Source organism: Mustela putorius, unplaced genomic scaffold (genome assembly GCF_011764305.1).
Source record: "Mustela putorius furo isolate JIRA1106 unplaced genomic scaffold, ASM1176430v1.1 tig00000929_pilon_pilon_pilon, whole genome shotgun sequence".
NCBI lineage: Eukaryota > Metazoa > Chordata > Mammalia > Carnivora > Mustelidae > Mustela > Mustela putorius.
Genome location: NW_025421520.1, coordinates 3,016,187 through 3,042,573, shown reverse-complemented (window position 1 = coordinate 3,042,573; position 26,387 = coordinate 3,016,187). Strand labels below are relative to the sequence as shown.

At 60.4% G+C, this 26,387-nt stretch overlaps 1 protein-coding gene across 4 annotated transcripts in view; it reads left to right on the top strand.

Annotated features, from left to right (window-relative positions):
- The window catches only part of DPP6 (dipeptidyl peptidase like 6), an 850,942-nt gene extending 825,109 nt beyond the window's left edge, over positions 1–25,833 (top strand). For all 4 annotated transcript variants that reach the window (XM_004766000.3, XM_045086322.1, XM_045086321.1 and 1 more), the window contains exons 18-26: positions 4,745–4,843; positions 9,274–9,343; positions 10,923–11,117; positions 16,313–16,367; positions 18,811–18,922; positions 20,858–20,916; positions 21,685–21,757; positions 21,856–21,929; positions 23,866–25,833. In XM_004766000.3, coding sequence (XP_004766057.1) covers positions 4,745–4,843; positions 9,274–9,343; positions 10,923–11,117; positions 16,313–16,367; positions 18,811–18,922; positions 20,858–20,916; positions 21,685–21,757; positions 21,856–21,929; positions 23,866–24,012 — 884 coding nt within the window. In that variant the 3' untranslated portion in view covers positions 24,013–25,833. The remainder of the gene's footprint in view (positions 1–4,744; positions 4,844–9,273; positions 9,344–10,922; positions 11,118–16,312; positions 16,368–18,810; positions 18,923–20,857; positions 20,917–21,684; positions 21,758–21,855; positions 21,930–23,865) is intronic.
- The last annotated feature ends 554 nt before the right edge of the window (positions 25,834–26,387 follow it).

Here is a 26,387-nt window from a genome sequence, read left to right as displayed (position 1 = left end):
CGGCAGTGACGGTGGGCCCCCCGGCTCTCGGGAAGGTGACTTTGGGGCACGCCGTGGGAAGCCTGGTCTGCCAGCTAGTGTGCGGCCTGTGCGCGTGGCAGCTCCGGGCCCCGAGGACAGAAGCTTCGGGAACGATGCCGGTCTGCTGGAGAGAGGCCCCGGCCAGGTCAGGGCCGGTCGGCACAGCCGCCCCCGCCGTGCTCTGCCACGTGAAGTGCCGGTTTGAGAATTCTTTGTCCTCCCTCGTCCTCCCAACTGACCCCAGCGCCACCCTGGGGATGCGCGGCTTCTTTCCTTTCAGAAAAGCTGACCTTGCGAGCAGAGCCTGCGGCCGTGTTCGCAGATGTGACTCTGAATTATTTAGAAGCGGCTTCCCGAAGAACGTAATTATGGCTGGGAGCCAAGTACACTCATGTGGGGCTTGGGCATTCCTACCACTTAGGTGCCGGACAGGTAAGCCACAAAACCACAGTCACTACGTGGCTGGTGTTACCATGAGGGCGGACAGCTCGGCTCCTCGGACGCGCCGTCCAGGCTGTGGCCCGGCTGCGAGAGGCCCGGACACGCCGGCGGGGCAAGGAGACCCCACCACGGGGCGTGATCTCCGGGCACTCGCTCCTGCGCCTCTCCTTCCCGTGGACACAGAAGAGCGGCCATTGCCTTTGTCCCCCGCAGGTCGGCTGCCCGTTGGCTTCTGGTAGATTCTGGTCCCATTTCCCTGAACGCGGCCAAGAAGGGACCCCGCAGTGCCATGAGCAGCAGGGTCTGGGGCAGCCCGCGGGCCACGGCGTACCCGTCCGCAGGGGCCCAGCTGGGGTCGGGGCGGCCCCTCTGAGCCGGTCCGCGCGCTTGCCGTCTCACTGTGTCCAGATCTGATAATAGCTAATTCCGCCAAATATTAGAGGGGGCTCACATTTAATTAAGGAGTGGCCATTTGTATGCTCCCGACGGGAGGTCCCCGTGGCCGTGAAGTCAAAAGAAGGGTCCTTCGGGAACACGCCAATCTTCTCCTATTTCCTCTGCTGAGCTCCTGCCTTCTTTGAATGCAATTATGGGAACAAATAAAATGGCTTAACTCAACTCCCCCGTGGGCCAGCCAGCTCTCTGCTGATAAAACCAGCTGTGTGGGCAATCATTAAATGAGAAATCTAATATTTAACTAAATTTAATAGTCTGTTGCTTTGGTGCCTCTGTGAAGGGTGGGATTTCGGGGCAGAGGCGAGCTATTCAGGCAGAGTCCACAGGGTCTGTGCTCCGTTCAAATATCACGTGCCCCCCGCTCGAAGCCGGAGCTCCGGGGTCCAGGAGTGGGAGGGCTGTTCCTGCAGCGAGCGTGGGTTCTCCGTAACTCCAGGCGAGCTGAGCTCGGTGGGCAGCAAAAACACACTGCAACCTACGTGTGAAATTTCTCCTTCAGGATCGGCGTTAGAGGTTGCCGAGTGATGTCAGAAGTACCGGATCCAGGGACGCCTGGGGGGCTCAGTTGGTTAAGCGTCTGCCTTCGGCTCAGGTCATGATCCCAGCGTCCTGGGATCGAGTCCCGCATCAGGCTCCTTGCTCTGTAGGGAGCCTGCTTCTCCCTCGGCCACTCTGTCTGCCTGTGTGCTCGCTCGCTCTCTCTTTCTCTGACAAATAAGTAAATAAAAATATTTTTTAAAAAGAAAGAAAGAAAGAGAAATAAATAAATAAATAAATACTGGATCCAAACGCACACACGGCGAGAGGAGCATAATAATCCGTGAGAGGCTCTGTAGGTTCTTCGGTTTCGGAAGCCGGTGGTCCGGGCTGGCCTCGCCACCAGCAGACTTCCCCGGCGGAGACTGTGACCCGCGCCCCAGGAGCGTGCTGCTGCCTCCTGGGAGCTGTGCCCACCTTTGTTCCCATTAGTGCCGCTAATTGCCCTCGTCCGGCTTGACCCAACGTGTATACGCTTGGCCTGGAAGGATGGCGGGCTCTTCGATGACCCCGGGAGACCTGAGCACTGGCTCCGCAGTGAGCGCAGGTCTGGGCAGCGTGCGTGAATTGCCTCCTGATCCGGGCGTTAGCTCAGTATTGACTCGCGCTGGTCACAAGTCCTTCCAGCGCTGCACGCTTTCCAGTCGGTGTAATGAAGTGTGCTTTGGTTCTGTGGCGGGAAGCAGGGGGGCGGGGAAGCCTCCCATGGTGTCAACTCTTAGTGCTCGAGAGGCCTGGAACATGCAGGAGGAACCCCCCACCCCACCCAGGCCCTCGCAGCTTCCTGTCCAGCGGATCCTTCTCGGGGCCGTGGAAACGGGGCCATGGGGAGTCCGGGAGAAGGACTGGGGTGGAAACCCAGACTCGGCTTCAGGGGAGATACGTCATTTCTGGAGTATGGATTGGATGTCTACATCTATGCGGGTGACTGGAAACTCGTGTGGTTTTTCTCTGAAACGGGACCGAGCACTGAGGCCTCGGGTGCTGGAGGTCAGGGAAAGGCAGTCAGGCAAAAGACCACAACCCTTACCGCTGTGTTCAGAGCGGGTACCCAGGCTGGGCTTCTATTTGTGGATGTCATGTTTGGCCTGAGGGAGGAGCCAGCAAAGAAAGTTCCAGTCATGGGGGTCAGTGACTGTGCCAAGGTCCTGTGGCAGCAGAGACTTGGGAAAAATGTGGTTTTCCTGCTCTCTGCAGAGCTGCCTTCTAGACTTCTGCCCTACCATTGGGACGAGAACACAAATAAGAAGTAGTTCCGGTCTCACGGACCAGCTCCTCTCCCCTGGCAGTGCCCTCCCACAACACTGCTAAAGGGCTGAGGGCACTAAATGAGATGTATTTATTTATTATTTTAGAGAGAGAGAGAGCACAGCGGGGAGGGAGGGGCAGGGAGAGGGAGAGAGTCGCCGCCTCGCGCAGCCAGATACGGGGCTCGATCTCACCGCGCTGAGATCCTGACTTGGGCCAAAATCAAGAATCAGACACTCAAAAAATTGAGCCCCCCCGGGCACCCCACGGATGAGGGCATTTAGACTCAACAAAAGTGAGTGGTATGTGGGCTCTCTGAGGAGTCCAGGCAGGGGTGTGGGGCAGGCTGAGGGGCACGCCCGCCACCCTGGGCCAGGGCCCCTGCCCCAACTTGTGTGCGTGACCCCGAGGTACAGTGTGCCCTCTCTCAGCCACATCTCCAGGTCTCAGGGTTCAGGTTGTCTGCCTGGACCTCCCGGTATATCCCTTGCAGACACAGTGTCCAAACCCACTGTCTACAAAGGACACCATCTCTTGCCTGCCACACAATGTTCAGAATCTTCCATGGTTTGGGTCCAGCTTAAGGGGTTTTTTATTTTTAACTCTCTCGACTTGAAAACGAGCATTACCGTTTCCCCCACGCCCCCTTTCATCAAAGCTTAATTTTCAAACACGTGTCCAGCAACTTGTAAAACATTTTTGGTTTTGTCTGTTTGCTCATCGCCGTTCTGGAACTGTCCCTGTCCACGAGCGGCCGCAGGACTTTGCCGGCCCCACTCACAGACAGGCCCTCAGGTCCCTGGTGGCCGCGTGTCCTTCAGAGAAAACCACTCGGTGCCCGAGTCCCCTGATTCTGGGCCATACTGGGCCTCCGTGCGCCGTCATGGAGTGACTCATGGTCTGTCGTTCTGAAAGGGAGTTGTTATGGGAAGCTTCCCCGTTCCCGGAGCGCTGCTTGTGGTGTGAGTCCACTCGGGAAAGTATTCATGAGTGTGTCAGAGCTATTTCAGGAGCCAGAGCTGGAGCTCCTTGACGAAAGGTTTCCGTTTCTAGTGGGCCACTAGGTGTCCCCATGCGTGGGCTCCACATGAGAAAGGCCGGGTGGTTTTGGTTACGGAGCAGATGGTGACGGAGGAGGAAGGGCCTCTGGAGGAGGAAGGGCCTCTGCAGCAGGAAATCGGTGACGTGGGCTGACGAGGGGCGTCCGTGCCGCTGGGGAAACACCGCCCGGGCTCACTTGCCCGTGAGGACCCAGCCCAGGCTATGCCGTCTCCTGCTAATTTGGAGGCAAAAGGGCCGGTCCCACTGTGCTGTACCCTCTGGCCCCCGTGGCTTTAGGGCCAACTGGTAGGGACATCCAGATTAGGGTGTCCTAAACCAGATCACATCATGAGTCGGATACGAGATCTGAATCCACTTTTCCCGCAACATTTGAATGAAGAGCGCACTCCAGCCCCTAACTTCCTTGCCTTCTGTGGTCATCGTGGCCGCTGGGTTTGGAAGGTCATCCGTCCTAACAGATATGTGATGTTGGTTTTCTGAAGCCAGCAGTTTGGGGATGAAACAAACCCAGACCAGGACGCCTCGGTGGCTCGCTCAGTCAGTGAAGCGTCTGCCTTCAGCTCAGGTCATGATCCCCGGGTCCTGGGATCGAGCCCCGCATCGGGCTTCACGCTCAGCAGGGAACCTGATTCTCCCTCTCCCACTCCCCCTGCTTATGCTCTCTCTCTCTCAAATAAATAAAATCTTAAAAAAAAAGAAACACCCAGCCCTATGCATGTGAGCGGAGGTGCCATGGGAACCCCAACCTGTGGGCGGTGGAGGGTCTACCTGAGACGGGGGAGAGAACCCTCCACCTGTCCAAGCCCCTGCCCCGAGGACAGGGCGTCCGCCTCGTCTCAGTTTCCTGGTCTGCACAAAAGAAATAAGAACCATCCCCTCCGGGCCTGACGTAGGAAATTGCGGGCTGACCGGCAGGAAGGCCCGTGGCTTCAGTACGTGATCGCTGAGTCTGAATGTGCCGATTTTCTTTCTCTCTTAGAAATGTTTGATCTAGAAACAAACGAGCGTGTACAGAAGGCCGTACGTGAGCGACAGATGCCCAAGGTGGAATACAGGAAGGTCGAGGTTGATGATTACAGTAAGTGCCGCGTTGTCCTCCTGCGAGGGGACGCCCGGAGGCCAGCAGGGGACTGCAGTGCCCTGAGGCTCCCCCGCACCCCACTGCCCGGCCTCCGGGCTGGACATGCACCCCAGTCCGTGCGGTGGGGGGGGGGGGCGGGGGGGGGACTCGGGCAGGGCTCATGGGGGAGCGCATCCTGCCCTGGGCCTGCTGTGCTCAGAACCAAGACACCCCTGGGGCAACAGACCAAAAAAGCAGAGGAGCATGGATGTCTGTCCTCAAGAGGCTGACCGTAAATGAGGTCCCAGGCCGAACTTCTCTCCTTCGGGGGAGACAAGTCATGACACCATCCAGAGGAAACAACCTTCCTCAGAAATTTCTTTTCTGTTCGTCTGATGTTTTCCTGCTTCATCGTCTAAGCTCCCGGTGATGCTCATGGCCGAGGAGGCATCCTTGGGACTGGAGAGATGGTCCCGCGGAGGGCTGGCGTGCCGTTGCACCCGAGAGCACCCCGCACTTGGCCTTTCCTTGTGTCCCTCTTTGTCTCGGGCTGTCCCTTCTCTTCACGAGCACGGACGCTGTGCTGGATCCCCGGGCCCCTGGCCAGAAGTGGACTCGTGTCTCCCGGGGGGAAGCCGAGTCCTTGTAGCCTCGCTCCCCCTCTCGAGAGAGGGCCGCCGGGGTCAACCCGGCCCACCCTGGCAGCCTCCCTGCCTGCCAGATGTTTGCCCTTGGAAACCCCACGTACACGACGCCCCCACACACATCTGTCTTCCCCCCAGAGCTCTGTCCCTGCTTTGGGGGGCAGCACCCTTCTCTCAAACAAGGTAGGCTCCAACCTTCATTCAGCTCTGTCCACCCATCACTCAGCTTCTCAAAAAGCTTTCCTCTCCTGGGCTGACTCGGCCGGACGGACCGACACTGCTGGAACTCTTTGTTGAAGGCGAGCAGGTCACCAGGGGTCGACGGAGAGGGTTGAGATGAAGGAGTGATGTCTGAACTGCAGGGGTGGGGGCGGGGGTCGTTGTGCCCCTGCCTGTGTTGGCCGCCTTGGCCCATCCCTGGAGGCTCCTGCCCTACCGCTCCCTTACAGAGGGGCAGTGGCTCCTCACCTGGGCCAGCAGGCCCAGGGGCATTAGTAAGCATCCCCTTGTAAGAAAAAAACACAGCGACCTGACAGTCTGTGACCTCCCAAGGTTAGGAGCGCAGGCTCACCCCCATGAAACAGAAGCAGAGTGACCCAGACAGTGTATATGGCCGAGAAATGCCCAGGAGTTCAGGACAGCATGAGTGGACTGGCGTCACCTGAAGGTTCCCAGGAAGGTGGGACCAGGACAGGGTCCTTGGAGGGGGCTTTCCGGCGGCCGCAGGACGGGAGAGTGCTACCCGGGAGGGAGCAGCACGAGCCGGCTCTCACTGAGGAGAGAGTCCGGAGCTGACCTCGACTCATGTGGGGGAGAGTCCCCACATGTCCGTGGACCCACAGGGAGCGCTCACTCAGAAGCACCTTCAGTCCATCCACAGGCTGCTGGCCGAAACCCCCTGGTCCTATCAGTGGGCCCTGCCGAGTCTGTGTTAGAGCTTGTCTCCGCGGTGGTGAGCTGGGGTTACGCACTCACTTCTGAAAATCAAGAAATACGGTGCGTGCCAAATCCTGACCCTGCCTCTGAGCCCCGAGGCTTTCTCTTTTAAAAGACCCCAAAGGTGATCCTCCTGATGAAGGAGATAAATGGGGAAGGGTCTGGGGGCAGGAGAAGAAACAAACTGGAAAACCACACATTTGCCCCCACCGGGAGATGGGGTGAGGGCCCTGGGGGTCTCTTGCTGCAGGTCCAAGGGTCACTCCCGCCACCTCCCTGCCCGCTGAGTTTCTCCCGGGTCTCCACGCGATGCGCTCAGATTCCGCAGGACCCACTCGGCCCGGAGCCCTGGGCAGCTTTGGGCGTCCAGGGAGTGGCAGGCCCAGTGGGGGGGGGGGCGCCCAGGCAGCGGCGTGCCCAGCAGGGGGCGCTCATGGAAGCAGAAGGCCCCGCAGGGAGCCGTGGGCCCAGCAGGGGGCACCCAGGCAGCAGCGAGCCCAGCAGGGGGCGCCCAGGCAACAGTGAGCCCAGCAGGGGGTGCTCATGGAAGCGGAGGCCCCGCAGGGGGCGCCCAGGCAGGCTGATCGGCCAGAGCGGGAAGAGCAGTAAACCAAAGGACAGAGCTGAAAACGAGGGGGCAGAAAGCTCACAAGACCAGCAGAGCATGAGGACACATGGGAGCCGCGGGAATCCCAGCTCTGAAGGCCATCGGGAGACACAGGGGCACACCAGCTAGAAGCACGGGCGTGCGGCCCGGGGTGGCAGCAGCTCCTGACGGATTCCCCCGAGTCTCGGCTCGTTTGTCTTAGATCCCACCCCTGTCCCTGCTGCTCCGTGAAGAGAGCTACGCTGGGCCGATCGGGGGACCCCTCCTATGGAGGGCCCGTCAGGGACACCACCTACGCCAGGAGCAGGTCCGAGGAAAATCTGGGCGGCCCCCACAGGGCGCAGCTGGGCAGGGTCCACACGGACCCTGGCGTCCAGTTACTCAGAACAGACTCAAATTCATGAAAACCTTGAACTGCGTATTTCTCCTTCTGTAGGGAAGAACCAAAAGGCAGGAAAACGGGATGATTTTAAATTGACAGGGGGTGGGGGAATGATGGAGGGAGGGCGGGGTGGGAGGACAGGACGGAAGGACGGAAGGACGGCAGGACGGCTCATCACACGGGCAAGCAATTTCCACACTTTGGTTCCCACCCCTGCTACCTCCCAGGTCTATCTACAGACCTCGAGACGGGCTCCGACATTTCTAGGCTCCAGAGCAACAGGACAGGGTGGAGTTCATCGTTCACGCTCATTCCCACTGCACACCACAGGGCCCTTGCACAGGCTGTGCGGCCGGCCTGGAGGCCCTCTGTGGTCAGACTTCAACTTCCTGCCCCACCCCCAACCTCGGCAGTACTTTTTCTGGAACATTCCACCACATTTTCCCATGTCCGTTGCTTCCTATCGCAGCCAGTGAGGCCAGATCATATTTCTTTACAAAATTCTTCATCTCCGGGGCCCGCTGCCCTCCTCCCCACGCCAGTCCACACACGCGATCCCAGCAGTTTCCCAAATCCTAACACCATCCCCTCCGAAAACGCAGACGAAGACCTTTAGAAACAAATCTTCAACTCTCCACCCTTGCCGTCCGAGTTCCTTCCCGTGCGAGGTTTCCTTGCTGGGTGGATGGGATATGCTCGCAGGTGCTCGGAAACCAGGCGTGTGCGGGGACTGCCACCGGAATGTCACCCCTCTGGGGTCACGGTCTGCGAGACGTGCTCCTCCCGACGTGTCTGGTTATGTTTTATTTTTTCATTTCATGCCACCGGAGGCTCAGGCTTTCCTTCGGGAAGCAGTCCGTCTTCAGGAAGGGCTCCCGGCCCTGTACGCAGCCAGTCGTGGCCAAGGTTGCCCGCGGGCTTATCAGCGGCAGAGCGCAGCCCAGACCATGTTTTATGGATGTTGCATGATAAAGTCAGCCGCCTGCCTCTCTGCCGGTCCCTGGGCCATTGATCCAATTTGCAAGCCATTAACATTCGGCCGGAATCAGTAATGAGAGCCTGGTCGAAGCCGGCGGCAGAGCCCGCCCCCCAGCCTGGGATGTATCCGTGGTAATCGTGGTGAAAAAGCTACTAATTCCAATTTAATTGCTAATCTGGGCTGTAGTTAACATCAATAAACAATTTCTAACTTGGGCAGGAAGGTGTGTTTGGGGGGAGGGGGCAGAAGACACTGGTACGGAGCCCCCTCCCTCCCACACCGGGTGCGCGGCTGCCGGGCCAAGATCTGAAGGAGCTCGCGCCACAGCCCCCTCGCGGAGCTCTCGCTGTCCCCCGGCGGTGGCTTCGCGGGCAGTCAGGTGGCCGGCACCGACCTGCACACGGCGAGGCCGCCCCGGCTCCCAGCCTCGCCCTCTGGGCTGCCACCCGTGCCCCGCTCTCATCCTGTCCCCATCCCCGTGGCCCCCCGATGTCCGTCCCCACTGAGTTGCGTGTCTCGGCACCGCTGCGGGCAGAGACTCGTGGCGCCCTTGCGATTTCATTTCTCCCGGCCTGGAATCCGGCTGTGGACAAGGGTTTGCAGCCTTCCAGGCTTCTCTGGGTTTCGGCGCCCTGTTTGCAAGCTTGGGTTTAAGCTTCAGCTGGAGCAGCCCAGTGTCGAGGTGGCTGGGCGATTTGCCTGAGGTCACTCGGCAGGCCAGAGTCGCTGAGGTAAAAGTCAGGGCCAGCCCCGGGGTTGTGGGGGACCCCCCCAAGTCCCCTCCAGAGTGTCCTTCTCCCGGGGCCTCCACAGCACTCTGTGGCACGCCGTGGCCAGCGCCCTTCCTTCCTGGGGCGCACTGCGCCCTGACGGGCCACCCTGTGTTCTGTTTGTGCCTAGACTTGCCCGTCCAGATCCTCAAGCCGGCGACCTTCACCGACACCGCCCACTACCCCTTGCTGCTGGTGGTGTGAGTACCGTCGCCGTCGCCTCAGGGTGCTTGCCTGGGGACCCGGTGACACCATGGGGACCCAAGCGGAACTCTTCAAAGAAAGACGAGCGTGCGGAAGGAGGCTGGAAAGCAGATCAGGAGGCGGGCTGGGCTGCCCGCCGCAGTCAGGGCTCCCGACGACCAAAGACGGGGGCCCCGTACCCCTCGCCACAGTCCACTCGTGGTCCGAGACCCGAGCAGGTCTTCCCAGGCAGGCAGCGCCATCGTGGCTGTGAACAGGCTCGGCCAGGCAGGGCCAGGGAGGCTGGGCTGGGAGCCCCGATGGGCGCGGCGCGGAGGCCCCCGAGAGCGCACGTCCTGCAGGAGGAGCAGGCCGAGTACAGAGTCTACGCAGGCACAGCGGGCACGCGGAGGGGTTTTTAAGGGCAGATGCCACCCAGATGTGCAGCACGTCCTGTCTTCGCCTCCGTGTGTGCTGTCTCGGGGCGCAGAGCACGCAGGGGGCTGAGCTTGGCCACGGCCTCCCGGTAGCAGCCCCCACGCGCTTACCAGAAGGCGGTCAGGGCAGAGCCGCGGCGGCCGCGTTGTCGCAGGACCGCGGGGACAGCTCGCGCCCGAGTGCGCGTCGCAGCACCGGACTGAGCCTGCTCCTGGGCCCGGGGCTTGGTTCCCCGGCAGCCCACGGAGCCGCCGCGGAGCTGCCCCCGGCTTAGACCCCAGGGTCGGTTCCGTCCGCCGTTGACTCGCTCCCCTCACTGTCGGGCAGGCTTAGCCGTGGGCCGACAACCATCCGCGTGCCTCACACGCCCACACACACACGCCCCTCACACACCCCTTCACACACATCCCACACCCTTCATACCCCTCACACACATACGCCTCACACACCCCTTCCACATACACCTTTATGCATGCCTCACACACCTGTCACACACACGCCTCACGCACACACACACCTCACATACACCTGCACACAAACACCGTTGACACACACCTCACATATATCCCTGCACACACACCCTTACACACTCTTCACATACCATCCCTCACACCCCTCCCACCGCACACCCCTCACACAGCTCTCACACACCCGTCACACACACACTGCTTACACATCCTTCGCGCACATACCTGCATCCACACTCATCACAGACACCACCTCTCACACCCCTTGCACACCCATCACACGTAGTTACACGTATTCACACACATCTCACACCCACAGACATGCCCTCTCGCCCTCACGCCCTCGGTCCCTGGGGAAAACAGGACGGCGGGGGCAGTGGGAGCTGTCACCTCCGTGGGCCGGGCCCGGCCAGCGCGGTCGGCGGGCTGGCTCTCGGGGCGGCGGCCACCCGTTGCTGTTGCCGCAGAGAGGCTGGCGTGCCCCTGCTCGTCTCGGTCCGACCAAGAGGGAAAAGACTTCGGAAGCATCGCCCGCGCCTCAGCGTGGCACCCGGGTCCCCATCCCGGCCGGCGAGTCGCCGGGGACGAGGCATGGCGGGCGGCCCGTCACCCCTGCGCGGGGACCCGAGGGACACGGGCATCCGTGGGGCCGGCCGCTCGCCGCAGACCGAGGCCGCGGGCTCTCTTCCAGGGACGGCGCCCCGGGCAGCCAGAGCGTGGCCGAGAAGTTCGCGGTGACCTGGGAGACGGTGCTGGTGAGCAGCCACGGCGCCGTGGTGGTCAAGTGCGACGGCCGCGGCAGCGGCTTCCAGGGGACCAAGCTCCTGCACGAGGTGGGGCGGAGGCTCGGCGCCCTGGAGGAGAAGGACCAGATGGAGGCCGTGCGGTGAGGATCCCCGGGGGCGCCGGCGGGAGGGGCGGGGGGGACTGTGGTCGCGGGGCTGCTCGGTGCGTGCGGCCCCCCACGATCTGCTCACGCTCACAGCACTCTGCGGGTGATTCCAAGGCGGCCTTTGGGGGATGCTTCTAGTAACGTTCTCCAGAGACTCTTATACTAGTTTCTGCCTAGCCGCCGGGAGCTCGCGTGTGGACGAAAACAAAGTGCCAAGCCTGTGGGTGGGACCAGCTTGGCTCCCCATTGCCGTGGTCACAGGCGCACACAGACGCGTGTGCACACATGCACACACACACGCACACACACGCACACACACGTCTTTGCCAATCATCACAAGGGAGAGAGCGGAGTTCAGGGAAGACGGGAAACGGGGTTGGGAGACAACAGGAGTGGGACAGGGAAAGGATCCTGGCCCCCCGGGGGTCGCTCAGAAAAGCCCGCTTGGCCCCAAAGTGTGGCCCGTCCTTGTCTCGTGTCGCCGCACATGCTAGCCGCTGAGCAGGGACCAGCAGAGGACAGAAGGAGGCTGAGCACTAGGGGACAGATGCTCAAACGACGGGAGTTTCGTTGTTGTCCTGGAAAAAAGACATCAAGAGCCCGTTCCCGGCCGGCGCCGGCCTTCGCACCCCGCGGGCAGGGAGGCTTTTCACGGTCCGCCGGCCCCAGCCACCGAGAGATGTTGCGGAACCGCTCGGCCGGTCAGCGGGCTTGTGTCTGGGGAATGACGGGAGGGGGTGGGGAACCCACGGAACGGGGCCTCTGGTGACGACAGTCGTCTTCCCTGCGAAGAGGGGCGCGGGACGCTGGCCCCCGGGCACGTGGACAGGGTGGGACACGGTGTGCAGGTGACTAAGGCTTGTGCCCTGGAGGGCTGCGAGGAAGCGTGCTGTCCTGTCCCCGCTCTTGCCGTGGCTCCGTGCTTTGCACGTCGGAAACATTTCACCTTCCTGACTTGTGACATTGTTTCTGAAAAGGTCGGGGCCCCTGTGTGGGCTGAGTTAGGTCATTGTCAGTGGGTGAAGCGGTGCGTGAGCGGAGGGCGGTCCTCTCTGTTCTAGGCCGTCGTGAGCTGGTGGAGGAGACGAGGCGGTGTGCCCAGAGTCCTGTCAGAAAATACAGGGGAGGGGCAGCTTCTGGGGGCCGGTGGTCGGAGAAGGGTGTCTGTTAGGGGGCTTTTGCCTGGGAGCTAACACACAGGCAGGCAAAGTCAAACATGGTTTTAAAATAAGCAATTATACCGGCTCTGGAAGTCCAGAATGACGGAGGCCTCGGGCTTCGGCAGTCCCCCCCCCCCAAACCCGGGCTTTCTTGTCCCTCTGTCCAGCCAGGCTTCTTGGCCTCCAGAGCCGACTCTCCTGCTCGCACGATGGCTGCCGGGAGCACCTCAGTCCCTGCTGCTTCATTCACCTTCGGCAGGTTGGGGAGGGAGCCCTTTCCAGAAACTTCCAGAAAAGAAGGGGGGAGCTTCCCCAGAAGCACCCACCAAACCTCCCCTTACGTGCCCCTGACCAGTCCAGAATCCAGGACCCATGACTGGCCAGAGAGGTGTGGGCTGTCACCCTGAGACCTAGGGGGTCCCCCCACGTAGCTGGGAACGGGAAGAAAGGTGGACAGGAGGGCTCTAGGGTTCTGTGGGGGAGGACAGGGTGGAGGCCAGGTCAGCAGCCAGCAGTGTCCGCCAAGGAAGGCTTCTTAGGGAAAGGGCAGGGGTCCCGTCGGGACTTGCCTGTGGGGGTGGGACTTCCATCAGCGGCGATGGGGCTTGCCCTGTGAGATGGAGGCAAAGCCTTCCTCCCTCGGTGCCCCTCCTCGCCCACCCCGTCTGGCGGGTCCTGTGGAGCGTGGGGCACAGGGCGCCTTGCCCCAGAGGCCCGGGCGGAAGGTCGCAGCGTCCTTCAGGCACACCGGCAGCCCGCGCCCCTGCAGGTGCTTGGCTAGGTCTGGTCGCTCCCCTCCGAGCATGGGAACAAGACAGCAAAGGGTAGCTTCACACTCACTGTGTTTTCTAAAAATAAGGAGTTGATCTGGCCATCTGTTCAAAAAACGAGGCAGAACCTGTTCTGGAAAGACAGGAAATAGCATCGACGTTTAGACCACCGAGGCTCGCAAACACGAGGACACATAAACCGTTGGAAACCTTACAGCCTTTTTAAGACGTGCGGGAAGCTGAGGTCCCGATGTCTCAAGCCACAGAGCACTCGACCAAGCTTTATTTAGGGTCTGGGCCTCTGTGTTTTCATTTCAGAAAGAAATAACCCAGTTTCATCAGAAGTTTAAGAAAACATGCAGCTGGTGGTGGTCCCCAGCCCATTGTGTGACTGTCCCATCTTCTCCCACCTCCGTGCCTCTGTCCCGGGGCCCCCGGGTCAGCAGCCTCACGGTGCTGGGCCCCCCGCCCCCGTCACACCGAGCAAGACAGAAGCACTGGCCGTGTTTCTCCCCTCCCCCTCGTTGGCTCCTCTTTCTTGCCAAATCCAGCCTGGGCTGTGAGCTTCCCGCACTCTGAGGGTGCTGTGGCCCCTGTGTCAGCTTGGGTCCCCAAGAAGGGTGCCTGGGTTGGACGGGGCTGTCTGTGAAGGGTGCCAGGGCATGGGTGACACCAGGCTGCAGGGGACTCTGCCACTGTGCAGGGGTTGGGGGGGTGGGGGGACGGAGGGCCAGGTGGGAAGGGGGTCTCCCAGGGGCAGCCAGGTTCTGAGAGCCTCCACCAGGGTGATGGGGAGCCCGTTGTTAAGAGAGCCAGTGGAGGACCCCATGCCAGGCCACCCAGGCCTCGCTGTAGGGCCCCGCTGTGCTCGGTGGCTGGGAGCACAGCTTAGGTGGCACAGACACCGTGGAGGTTTCTCTGACCTTGTCCCCCCGCCTGAAGACGAACAGCTCCGCTCACCAGGACCTTGTGCCGCCGCCCGTGAGATGTTCTCCTGACCTCGGTCTCACCCACGCTGACCAGCTCCTGGCTTCCCTGCGGCCGGCTCAGCGGTGGCCACAGCAGTCAGCAAGCAGGTCTACCATCACGCTGCATCCCCATGCTGGCCCCCTTCTGCAGGAGACCGTGCTTCTAGAGGGCTGGAGGCCTGTGCCCCGGGGCCTCTGCCGACCAGCGTGGAACCGATCTCAGGATATGCTCCGTAAAGCTAAGCACATGACAGACTCACTTTGGCTCTTGCTGGCCTCAGACGACCCCAGCAATACCAAGTGCTCCCTGCACATGAAATTGGGCTCTCCTTGATCTTGGGGTTCCGCTGTTCACCAGAAGACAAGTCACCACCTGGGAATTGCTTGGTTTGTCGGCAAGAATACAGGTACAAGATGACAAAAGTAGTTGATGTTGGAAAAAACAACCACCCTTGGAAGATTCCGGAGTACCTTATCAGTGAGGGTCAGTATCAGGATTTCTGGCATTGACGTCAGGAGGCGAGTCGCTCGGTGATCAGAGGAAAGGGTCGCCGAAGGCCCACGGTTCCGCGGATTTGGAGGGCGGAAGGCTGAGGGTGGAAATCCAAGCCATCTCGCAAGTCGGAATGGAGCCCGTCGTGGTACACGTGCCTCACTCCTCGCTCCGTGGTCCCCACAGACTGTCCCTTGGCTTTGCTCCTTGTCCCTTGGCTTTACAGACACGTGACTAATCTCCAGTCTTTATGACGCTCCTCCTGGGTCTCTGGGTCTGTCCTCTTTCAAGGACACCGGTCACACCGGATCCAGGGCACGGACTTCAACCTCTTCTTAACTACCTGCATCTGATGGCCTTATTTCCAAACACAGTCTCACTCTGAGGTTTTAGGGGTCGGGACTTGACCGTAATTTTCAGAGTTTGACCCGTAACCACTGTTGAAATCAGCAACAACAGAGTCCCTTGCCCTCCCCCTGCTCCCTCCCGCCAGGCCTGTCCGGCAGAGGCCGCCGCGCCCAGCCCTCCGTGGCCGGAGCACAGCTGTCATGGCAGCACGAGGTCCCATCTCGTGCCGTCCTGCGGGGCAGGGGAGGACTTCACCATTCTGCGCCCTGACCGTGTCTCGTTAGATCAGTATTGGGGGGGAAGGACCACGGGGACGCGGCTCACTACGGAGCAGGTCGCTCACCCCGTGCCTCACTGTGGTCGGCATCTTTCAGTTCTAGAAGTGTTGCTCTGTCTTTCTCTTGAGACTCTTCCTCTGGACCTACTCGTGGTCTCTCCCACTCGTTCCCGAATCTCGCTCGCGCTCCTGAGAGCCCTTGTGCTCAAGCACAGCATCTTCCCGTCATCGGCCGATTCCCACCTCCTCCTCTTCCCCGCGTCTGTGGGCCTGGTGGCCTCTAGGTCCAACTTCTGACATTCTCTCACGACCTTCCTCCATCAGGAGGTCTGGGACAGCGTCGCTCCTAGCATGGGGAGGAGGGCTGGTCCTCCACGTGTTGGCTCTGAGGACGTGGTACCCAGAGCGTTAGGCTCAGTTCCGGCCGAGGAGGGCAGTTGTCGGGGATGGGCCGGCTCCGGCCAACCAGCACCACCCAGAGGACAGAAGCAAGGGGATGGTCCGCAGGGGCAGGAATTGGGGGACGGGGCTGTACGGGAGGCGGAGGGCGCACACAGGAGGGGAGCAACTTGCAGAGTCCCGGGAAGCAGCTGGTCATCTGCCGGCCGGCGGCAAGACCCCCACTGCCGAATTAGAGTCCAGAAACCAGAAAGGTTCCTGCCATTTTGTGGGGATACAAGGGACGCCAGGGGAGCGGTAAGAGGCTGGCAAGGGCGAGGCAGGCCCCGGGCGGCTCCGGCAGGTCAGCCAGCTGCTAGCGTCCGAGGCAGGAAGCACAAGGCAGGGGCCCCCTGCGGGAATTGGGGACAAAGGACACGGCAGGTGCGGTGAGAGCCCGGCGCCTGACTCCAAGCCCCTTAGCACAGAGCCAGGGTCTGCTCTCCAGGCAGATCCCAGAGGTCCCTCCCAGAGTGTGGGGCGGTTGGGAGTCCCACGGTCCAAGTGAGGAGCAGATGGTAGCCGAGGACAGGGACCCCGCAGCGCCTGGTCTCTGGAACGGCCCGGGCTGCTTTGTAATCCCGGCTCTGGGTCGGCAAATCGGAGGGACCCAGACCGTTCTCACCCGGGCCCTTGGAGGCCTTCAGTGTGGACTTACTGCCCGTGTCCGTGCGCTAGGAAAGGCCATAAACCATGGGGTGCACTCACTACCCCCTCTCTCTTTTGGCCTTGCAGGATGATGCTGAAGGAGCAGTACATCGACAAGACGCGCGTGGCCGTGTTCGGGAAGGTGAGCCGGCACCGAGCTTGGTCAGGGCACCCACGTCCCCGCCCCCATCCAAGAGCCCTGCCCAGCCCCCTCACCCAGCCCTGACGAGATTTGTCCGGGAGGTCTCTGGTCTCGTGCCGTGAGAGCGACGGCTCTGCTAAAAGCAAGAGGCTAGACGCTGACAGATCCCAGCAAGGGCCCCCCCCCTCGACCCGCTCAGGCCTCAGAGTTTCTGTCTCCGTGTGTGCAAGGGAAGAATGAGAAGCCAGACCCCGTGAGAGCACTTCATTAGGTCTCTAACCCCCTTTCTTAGGGAAGCCACGGCGCCTGGTGTGGTACCCCGGGAAGCAAGGGCGGCAGGGGTCTTTATTTCCGTGTATCTCCACGAGCAGGACCACATTAATTTATGGGTTTGCCGGCACGGCAGGAGGGAAGGAGGCAGTTCCCGTTCCGCAGGGCGGCCCAGGGCCACGGGCTGGAGGCCCAGGGCTGCGAGTCAGGCCCGTGGGGGCAGCAGGCCCAGGCACACGCCCCTCACCCCCGTTCTTAGCCTGAATCCGTGGCCTCTTGATCGCAAGGGAGTAAGGCACAGAGGGACACGCACAGACCCGGCTTCCCTCTGGGAGCCCTGTGGGAGCACAGGTCACCTCACAGTGACCTCATGGTGGGGGGAGGCTTGAAGACGTAATCCAGAGACGACCTCTTAGGTCATCGCCCCGGAACCTCCACGCCCAGCGTTCTCAGAGGGCCTCCTGGGGCCCCTCCGGAGGTGAGGCGGCAGAGGGGAGGGCCTGATGGCTTCTCTCTTAGGCGCAGGGACAGACCAGAGCTTGGGCACAGAGTCCTAGAGGCTCTGTCCCCGTTGGCAGGGACCACTCAGTGCCTGTGAGGGGCTCGGGATCATTCGTAGTGTGACTTTGCGTGTCAGTGTTTGTCACCCGCTGTGCCACACGGGACGGGTGGATGGCCAGGCCAGGCCAAGGCGGGGACCCTCGGCCCGGGTCTGTCTCTGGTCAGTGCTCGCTCCTCCTCAAACGCACACGTAGCCTTTCCAGACCGGCCTCTCTCGCCTGGTAACTTAGGTCCCGGGTCTCATGGCTCGAGCTCTCGTTACTTCTCAGCACAGAATATCGTGCCAGGAGCAGCGCCTGTGTGGACACTCAGCTACTCCTGGGTTTGACCCCCCAGGCACAGGTTTTTGTGTGCGTGTAAGTTTGCAGCTCCTTTGAATAAATGCCGAGGAGGGTGGTTGCTGGATCACATGGTAGAGTACGGCCCGTTTTGTAAGAAACCGCCACGCTGTCTTCGACGGGGCTGCCCCATCCGGCGTCCGCACCAGCCGGGAGTGAGGGGTCCTGGTGCTCCCCATCCCTGCCGGCGTGTGGGGTCAGCAGTCCACAGTTTTTTGAAAACCAGTAGTAGGATGACATGTGAGGACCTACCGATTCCATTGCCAATGAAAATCATAAACTAGAAACTAAAAAGATGCTTTTATTGTCATTAAGACAAGATATCCCTGTTCTGTGGAAGGAACGGCATGAAATGGTAATGAACTAGCGCGCAGTCTGAGGGGTCAGCCCCGCAGTGAGGCTGGCGCGGCAGGGCCTGCCCCGTCGCCTCCGTCAGGCCTGTGGCTTCTGCACGCTTGACCCTCCAACCCCAGCACACATACATGCACGTGCACACACACACACACCTCAGTATACACACACACTCCCGTGCATACACTTATGCACACATACTCCCATTACACACATGCACACACACCTGTGAACACACAAATATGCATGTGCACACACTGTCCCACACACACATGAGCACACATGTGCATATGCACACGAACACCAGTACACACTCCCATGCACACACACAGCCTCTTCAACAGCCCCAGGCCCCCAGGAGAAAACACCTGGTTCCCTTGCGGCTCTGCTCCTGCCCCTTCCCACGTCTGCTCATCACAGCTTCCCATCCGTGTCGGGGGAGGGGACACACCTGAGCCAGGCGGCTTCAGAGGTGTCCATGGCAGATCACTGGTCAGGCTGTGCCCTCTCTGGACGGCCCGGGTGAAGCAGGGGTCTTGTTTGTCAGCCCCGAGCTCAGGGCACTATAGGACTTGAAGGAGCTGCCGTGTCCCACGCCCGCGTGGACGCCTTCTCCGCTCACGCTGACGCGGGCATCCTGGCAGACGGGTGCCGGGGCCCTCTGACGCAGGCTCCTCGTCGACCCTGCCTCAGGATCACTTTGAGGGGCCTGGCCGTCATCTGTACGTTGCCTGACATGGGGCCCCGAGAGGAGAGGCCGCGTCCGTGTATCTCGTTGGGATGGAGTTGGCCTCGCGTGGTCTTCACGCTCTACCAGAAGCGACGTGATGGCGGTGGCCGTGCGGAGTCGCTGAGTCACATCTGCGCGGTTCTCCGAGCGTCACCGATGTCCCACCCACTCACCCCCCCCGTCTCTCTCCCAGGACTACGGCGGGTATCTGAGCACCTACATCCTCCCTGCGAAGGGGGACAACCAGGCTCCGGTGTTCACCTGTGGCTCTGCTCTCTCTCCAATCACGGACTTCAAGCTCCACGGTAAGGGTCATGAGGCCACCGGCCCGGCCCCGTGCTCCCCTGTCACCGCGCTCCCAGCTGCTGCCCCGCTGCGCACACCCGCGCCAAGGGAAGGCCACCGGGGGCCGGCGGCTAACGAGTGACCCGGAGAGAAGCCAGGTCAGGGGAGGGAGGGCTTCAGGTCACTACTTAGATGGAAGTGGTCAGCCCACCGATGCCTGTGTGTCCCCTTCCCGACACAGGAGACCCGGAGCGAGGCCCTGGCATGGGGGGCCCCTGCTGGGGCAGCAGCCTTGCGAGCGTGCTGGCGGGAAAGGCCTGGCTGCTGTCCCGCGGGGGCCCCGTCCCCTCTGTCCCCAGAATTGGGGCAGGGGCACTGCTCGGGCTCTGTGTCTGGGGCCTGGGGCCTGTTTGGGCAGAGATTCCCTGAGGAGGGCCGTGGGGGGGGGGGGCGACCGGGTGGGGGCCTGGCAGCTGAGCTGCACTCAGCCGCCTCCCAGGGTGCAGGTGGCACGCGGCCAGCCCCGTGCCTGACGAAAAGGCAGGAGGCAGAGGCCTGGGACGGGGCATCGGACGGGGCCTGGGACGGCAGACGGGGCGAGCGGACACGGGGCAGGCCCCGCGCGTGGGCACCGGACCTCTGCCAGGCGCCACCGTGGCTCTTTGGGCTCACTTTTGGGATTCGAGGCTTCCCACACTGTCCTGGTCAGCCGGCCCCTTTTCTCTCCTTGTGGGTGCTTTGGTGACATTTGTGCTTTTTTATTTATTTATATATATTTTTAAATTTTTTCATGCTTTTTTTTAAAAACACGTGGCGAGGTATTCCTTATGGGCTTTGAGAACCGGCTCGCAGGCCGAGGCTGTGGGAGGCCGGGCCGTGAACCCCAGCAACACTGCACAAAGCAGCCCGATTAACGGGATCAGAAATGGAGAGGGTTCCTTGTCGCTGCTCTGCCAAGGGTACCAGGACCCTGGCTATACCTGGTGCTGGACCCCAGCTCGGCACCTCGGGCGCCACAGGGTCCAGCGGCCCTCGCCCCCTGCCTCCTGCAGCCGGAACGCTCACAAAGGACGCGCTGATTCTCAGGAAGCGCGCTCATGCCATGTGAGGACTCCTCTCGTTCAACGTTTTAGTAATTTAATATTAATTTTCCCACGGGAAGACATGTAGCCCTTTTTTTTAAAAAGATTTTATTTATATATTTGATAGAGAGAGATCACAAGCAGACAGAGAGGCAGGCTGGGGAGGGGGAGCAGGCTCCCCGCCGAGGAGAGAGCCCGATGCGGGACTCGATCCCAGGACTCTGGGATCATGACCTGAGCCGAAGGCAGAGGCTTAACCCACTGAGCCACCCAGGCGCCCCTCAGAGTTTAATCATGCCTTTTCAAGTTTGCCTGATTTGAGTGCACATGAGGAGCATCTGCACCTGGACTGGTCCTGGGGCTCCAGACGGGGGTCCTACACGGTCTCCTCCCCTTACTCCAGGATGCAGAAGCCTCTGGAGCTCCTTCCACCCCGACCGTCCTGACTAGGTAGACACCGGCTCCTCACCCAGAACCTGGACCCGGAGCCAGGGTCTCAGCTAAAATGGGACATGTCTCGTCTTTAAAAAAAAAAAAAAAACAAAGGCAAATCCGGATGAAAATCTGCTCTTTAGGATTTGTCTTTCCTACGTGTTGAAAACAAAGGACAGGTGGGGGGCGGAGGGCTCTTACCTCTTTCTTGAGGTTTCAGATGAATGGTTTCGTTGATGGAGATTTGGTCTGTTGCTTAAACCCGACCACCAACTCTAGCGTGTTCGAATGCTAGCGCGGTGCTGTCTGCTTCCCCGGGCAAAAACCCGCAGGTTGAGGGGTGTCTTAGAAGCAGCATCTGCCCTGCAAGGGGGCGCCCCCGCATCTGGGGCTCTGCGCAGCCTCGCCCCGGGTAACCTGCCTTCCTCTGCCTGTGTCCAGCGTCTGCATTTTCCGAGAGGTACTTGGGTCTGCATGGACTTGACAACAGGGCGTACGAGGTATGTGTGGGCGCCCCGGCCGCCTGGCGGGATGGGGAATCGGGTGATATCGGCCCCATCTCTCCGGCCCCTTGCCCAGCTCTGGGACTCACACTGCCTCCCCGGGCCCACTGTGTCCTCCGTCTCCCCCACCAGACTCACTCTGAGAAGACCCTCCTCCAGGCTGTGAGCTGAGGGGACCAGGGCCTCCCCCAGGTCCGCGCAGTTTCCCTCCCTGGCACCCGAGGGGTGAGGACAGAGTTAGGGAAGTCTTCCAATGGCCAGAGGGTCTGTCCCAGGGTCCACATTCATTGGGCACAGATGACTGCCCGACCCCTTCCCCAAGGCTGGCTCTATTTTTGGGAAAATAAGCCATCGGTTGGGCAACAGAAAGTCCCCTGATGCCACCTGCTCCTCCATGGCCACAGAACGGACTGTGCAGGTGTCATGTGTGGTGCTTCTTGGCGGCGGGTGGTGGCCACACATCTGCCCCCGGGGATGGGGGGTGGCCTGGTTTCAGAGCCGGGATCTGTGCACAGACTGTCCGGCCAGCTGTCCTCCCCCAGTGGCACTGGCGGAAATAAGGCCCAGAGCCTCCCACAGCGGGTGAAACCGCTCCCATGCCCCCTTCCTCCTCCACGTGGGCGCCCCCCCAGGGCACCCGAAAGCCCCCGGTCCTCCCGAGACTGGCCCCCGGCCCCCGGCTACCGTCTCAGTCAGGGGTCCAGGAGGAGCCTCTGGCCAGCAGCAGGGCCCACTAACCTTGTCGCCTTGCCCCCGCGTGTGCAGATGACCAAGGTGGCGCACCGCGTGTCGGCCCTGGAGGGACAGCAGTTTCTGATCATTCACGCAACGGCGGACGGTAAGGCCCAAGGACGCCACGTCTCCGCGTTGCCTTCATGCTGTTAGGGGACTAACTGGGCCTTTCCTCTCTCTCTCTCTCTTTTTTATTTTTAACAGAGAAAATCCATTTCCAGCACACGGCAGAGCTCATTACGCAGCTAATTAAGGGGAAGGCTAATTACAGCTTACAGGTACGGTATTTGCACGTCTCTGCTCCACACTCGGAGAGACACGCTCCTTCTGTGGAAAAGGAACCGGCGGGTACTCAGTCAGTCCCCGTCCTGCAGACACACCCGCAGCACGGCGGTCCTAGGCGGGCAGGACGCGTGGGGCCAGACGAATCGGCGCACGCTTGTCTTCTCTAGTAATTGGTGATGAGGGCTCCATCCTGCCCTGGAGCCCTGTGCAAGGCCGGTGAGAACTGCACTGCCCCCCCATCTCTGGGCAAAACGGCCAAAACGGCCACACACCACTACAGTGAGGCTGGAGGCAGCCCTGGCGGGTGAGGAGGGGCTGTTGTCCCAGCACGGAGGCGAGCGGCCTCCTGGAGAGCTGGGGGCTTCCCATGGGCAGGTCCTGAGCCTTCTCCGCCAGCTCCCTCTGGACAGCAACACACGTTTACTGAATTCTGGAAGAATGTTCCAGAATCTTCTGTGGCTGAGAAGCCATTAGAGGGCTGCCCTCACAGGCTTGTTTTCACTGGCATCAAATACTGACCCAGCGGCTCACGTCTGGGCGGCTTCTAGAATCATCTTCCGTTTCCTTCCTGACCATAGGTTCCCTTGGCAAAACACATCTTACCCCGATGGCCTTTTCAGGTCTAGAGATAAATGGGAAATTTCGCCCGCTAGGCAGCCCCTGGCACAGACGGCCGCCTGCCTTCGTCCTGAGCTCCTGGCCTTCCCACACCGCTGCTGCTTTGGAGGGTCACATGATGGCTGCGCCCGCAAGGGGCGCTTCCTGCAGGGAAGGGTTTGGCCTGAGTGTTGATGAGTGGAGAGAGGATGAGTGGTTCGTGTCAGCTTTGAGTTTACTCCGGAGAGTGTTCAGATCATGGTAAGGTTGAGAGTCGCTATAGTACTGTTAAATACATTCTAGACACATAGTAATAGCCGCGGAAGGTTGAAGGGGGAGTCTCCATGTGCTAATGTGAGTCACTCCCCACGGCATAGACCGAGCTAAGTGAGCAAGGTTTTGAGCAAGACGCATTGTAGACCACAGTAGAGACCATAAAAGGGACCCCAGCCCAGGGCCCTGCCTGCAGGCACAGTCATGTCTGCACAGATACACAGCGAGTTGGTGGCCGTGACCAACTCCAGGGAAGGGCATAGGGCTTGGGGACCAAGAGCGGGAGAGATGTACACCCTTCCTTGGGTCCTTTTGTAGTACAGACATTTTTAGTCTGTGTAAGAGCTCCATTCCATCATTTAGAAGTACTCTGAAATACTCCGGAGACCTGGAGGAAGCGGGATTACAAACGCTGGGGCAGCCTGGCTTCATGGGAAGCGTGTGGGCTTCCCCATCACTTAGACTTGGCTTTGAGTCCCTGCCGAACCGGTACCCTTGTGTGGCAACGCTGCAGCACCCCTAGGGGACAGGGGGCGTCATTACACGGGGTCCGTGCGGTCTGGTCTTACTCCAAGCGCTGAATCCTCACAAAACTTTATGAGCTGGGTTCTGTGACGATGACCACCTCCACTTGGCACAGCTGCAAACTGAGGCCCAGGAAAGGTCCCTGCCCGCGGCCCCAGGGTGAGCCTAACGCAGGTGAGGGGTGTAGAGACAGCCCAGAATTCTTCCCACGTCTCTGGGTGGCCTGGTGCCTGGAGACCTGGACCAGAGCCCCTGTAGTCCCGGGCTGTGTATCCAACCCGAACCCGCAGATCCAGACTGGGCCAGGGTCTGTTGGACAAAACGTGTCCTAATTTAGCCCGCGGGTTCCCTGAGAGCCCGCCGTGCCCGGCGGAGCCTCCCAGAGAAGGAGGAGCGGCTTGGGAAGTCCGGTTCTCCGGCTGAAACGGAGCCCTGCGTGTGCGGTGTCTGGGCGGTGCTGGGTTCGCATCCCCCGCGTGTCCCCAGGCCTGTGGGGGCCCCCGCTGGCATAACGTGTCCCCGCCTTCCCCGCAGATCTACCCGGACGAAAGCCATTACTTCCACAGTGCTTCCCTGCACCAGCACCTGTACCGGTCCGTCGTCGGCTTCTTCGCGGAATGCTTCCGGATTCAGGACAAGCCGCCCGCGGCCACAGCGAAAGAGGAGGAGGAGGAGGACTGACCTGGAGCCGGCCCCGAGCGCCGCGGGCGGGGGCTCCTCCGGACAGTGTGCAGCCGGGACCCCGCCTCCCCCGCCCGCAGGGGCGGGGCCGGGGGCAAGAAGTGTGACTTCCCACAGCATGTGTGTCTTGCGTCCCGAAGGCAGTTTTGCTCCGGAAACCGGCTCCTTCCCAGGCCGAGACGCGTCACCGCTCACGAAGACTCCCCCACGCCTGGAACCGCGGCCTCGCCTCCTCCCGGCCCCAGAGTGACCGGTGCATCCCACGGCCTCTCCCCAGGGAACGGAGCAAAGGATGGACAGAAGAGAAGAAACCGGCGCTCAGGTCCCCGCTGAGAAGCAGGAGCGTGCAGACCCGCCCTCGCTCGCCCACCGCGCCCCTGTCCGCAGCTCCCCCGCCGCCCCCTGTCACCGCGCCACGGACACACTATAGCACAATTACCGTAACCGTACTTGTCCATAGATTGGCTTTGCTCCTTCCTGTAATTAGGAGACCCGGCATTTTAAGGGGCTGCACACAATGTTACTGTAGCTAATGCTAGTGGTTAACCTTATGGAATTAATTCGTATTTTTCTATGGTTTCTACCTGACACTGTCTCCTGTCCTGGGGTTGTTTTGCTCGATTGCTCTCTTGCTTCCTTGCTTTTCTCTTTGTTCTTTCTTGCTTTCTTTTTTCTTTCTTTCTTTCTTTTTTTTTTTCTTTTTTTGTTTTCTTTTTTTGGCTTTGTTTGGCTTTGTGTTCTTCAGTCGATGTGTAGGCTTCACACTCATTTGGATAAAGAAACAGATCAGAAGTAACTAACTGCTATCTCCTCGAGACTGTCTTGAGACTTCGTGGAGAAATTTCAAAAAAAAAAAAAAAAAAAAAACTGAGGGGGAAAAAGACATCCAATACCATTCACTAAAAAAGAAAGAAAGAAAAGTCGTAAATAAAACTTCTTTCCCCCAAAGCTGCATTAGGATTTGGCTTAGAGTCACAGGATCTCCCTATGTCTTGAAGCCCGTCCCTTCCCCTTGATGAGTTGTCGAGGCTTTTCAGATGGCCTTTGGTTAAGAAAAGAAGAACAAGAAAAGACAAAGAGTGGACTCCGCCCCTGGGTCTGTCACCTGTGCAGGGGACAGGCATGTCCCCCAGGGGCGGGGGGGATACGTGGGTGTGTGTCGTCACCTCCTGCCCTGGGGACAGCTCGGTGCCCTCACCTCCCTGTGCAGACAGCCAGTCGACATGGAGGGGGCCCCCTGACCCTGGGTCCAGCGGCCCCCAGCGTATATCCCGTTTTGTTGTACATAAAGACAGGAACGGCGCTGCCCCTCCACCGGCTCTCACCGTGTCGCTTGCATGCCGATCAGTGGCTGACCGGCGCTCCCCACAAGTGCTAGTTCGAAACCTTATCCATCACTCTGGTTTGCTTTGGAGCCTGTCAACAGCCGGAACGGCAGCTTCTGGTCCTGCCGGGGGGTCCTCCACATCCCGTCAGCAGAGAAGATTGGTCCGTGTGGCTTTTGGTGTTTGGGGGTTTGGGTTTCTGCCACGGGGGTTTTGGACATCCGTTAGGGTGAGCACAGTTGGAAGGTCGCCACCACGGATTTGTCCAGCCAAGACAGTACCTTGTGTGACGAGGACCCAGGCCCGAGCAGCAGGATCCACTGGGAATGCTACGTGACCCTGCTTCTGCTGTGTCAGTGGGCTTGACCGACTGCAGAGCCCACGAGGTCTGACGGGGGAGGCCAGCTTCGGCTGCGAGACCTGGCAGGGGGGAGTGAGAATGTGGCATGGTAGCGTTTGTTCATCCATGGAATAAAACATTATTTTACCACGCGGACAGCTCTTTTCTTGCTTACTCTCCGCCCCTCCTTAGAAAGTGTGCAAAGCTTGACCTTTCTTAAGGTGCTTATGGAGCCCTGCCCAAGACGGACGCCGTCTTCAGGAACCTCCTGGTGTGCAGCAAATGAGAAGTGGACCCGTGGCGGCAGAGTATCTGCAGCAGGCAGGACAGGACCGGCCAGACGGATGGCAGTCCCAAGCCAACCAGAGAAAATGAGTCTCAGTTGTCTCTCTTCAGGTTTTAGGGAAAAGACAGATATTCCCTGACGCTAAGACCAAAATGGCTCTCAGTTGAGACTATAATATTGCCCACTAGAAAATTCTAGAAAAACCGCCCTGTACTGGGGACTCCTCTGGGGCGTCTTCTAGGACATGGGCTGCCTCATCCTCAGAGGTGTGCGTGGGGGGGGCTCTCCCCACTGCCCTGAAAACACACCCCTTCCTCCCCCACCTGACCTAGTGGTCCCAGGATGATTTCGTGATGGGTGGACGGCCTTCTGGAAGCCCCAGTTAAAATCCCAGTGTCACAGAGAGACTAGATGGGCATTTCAG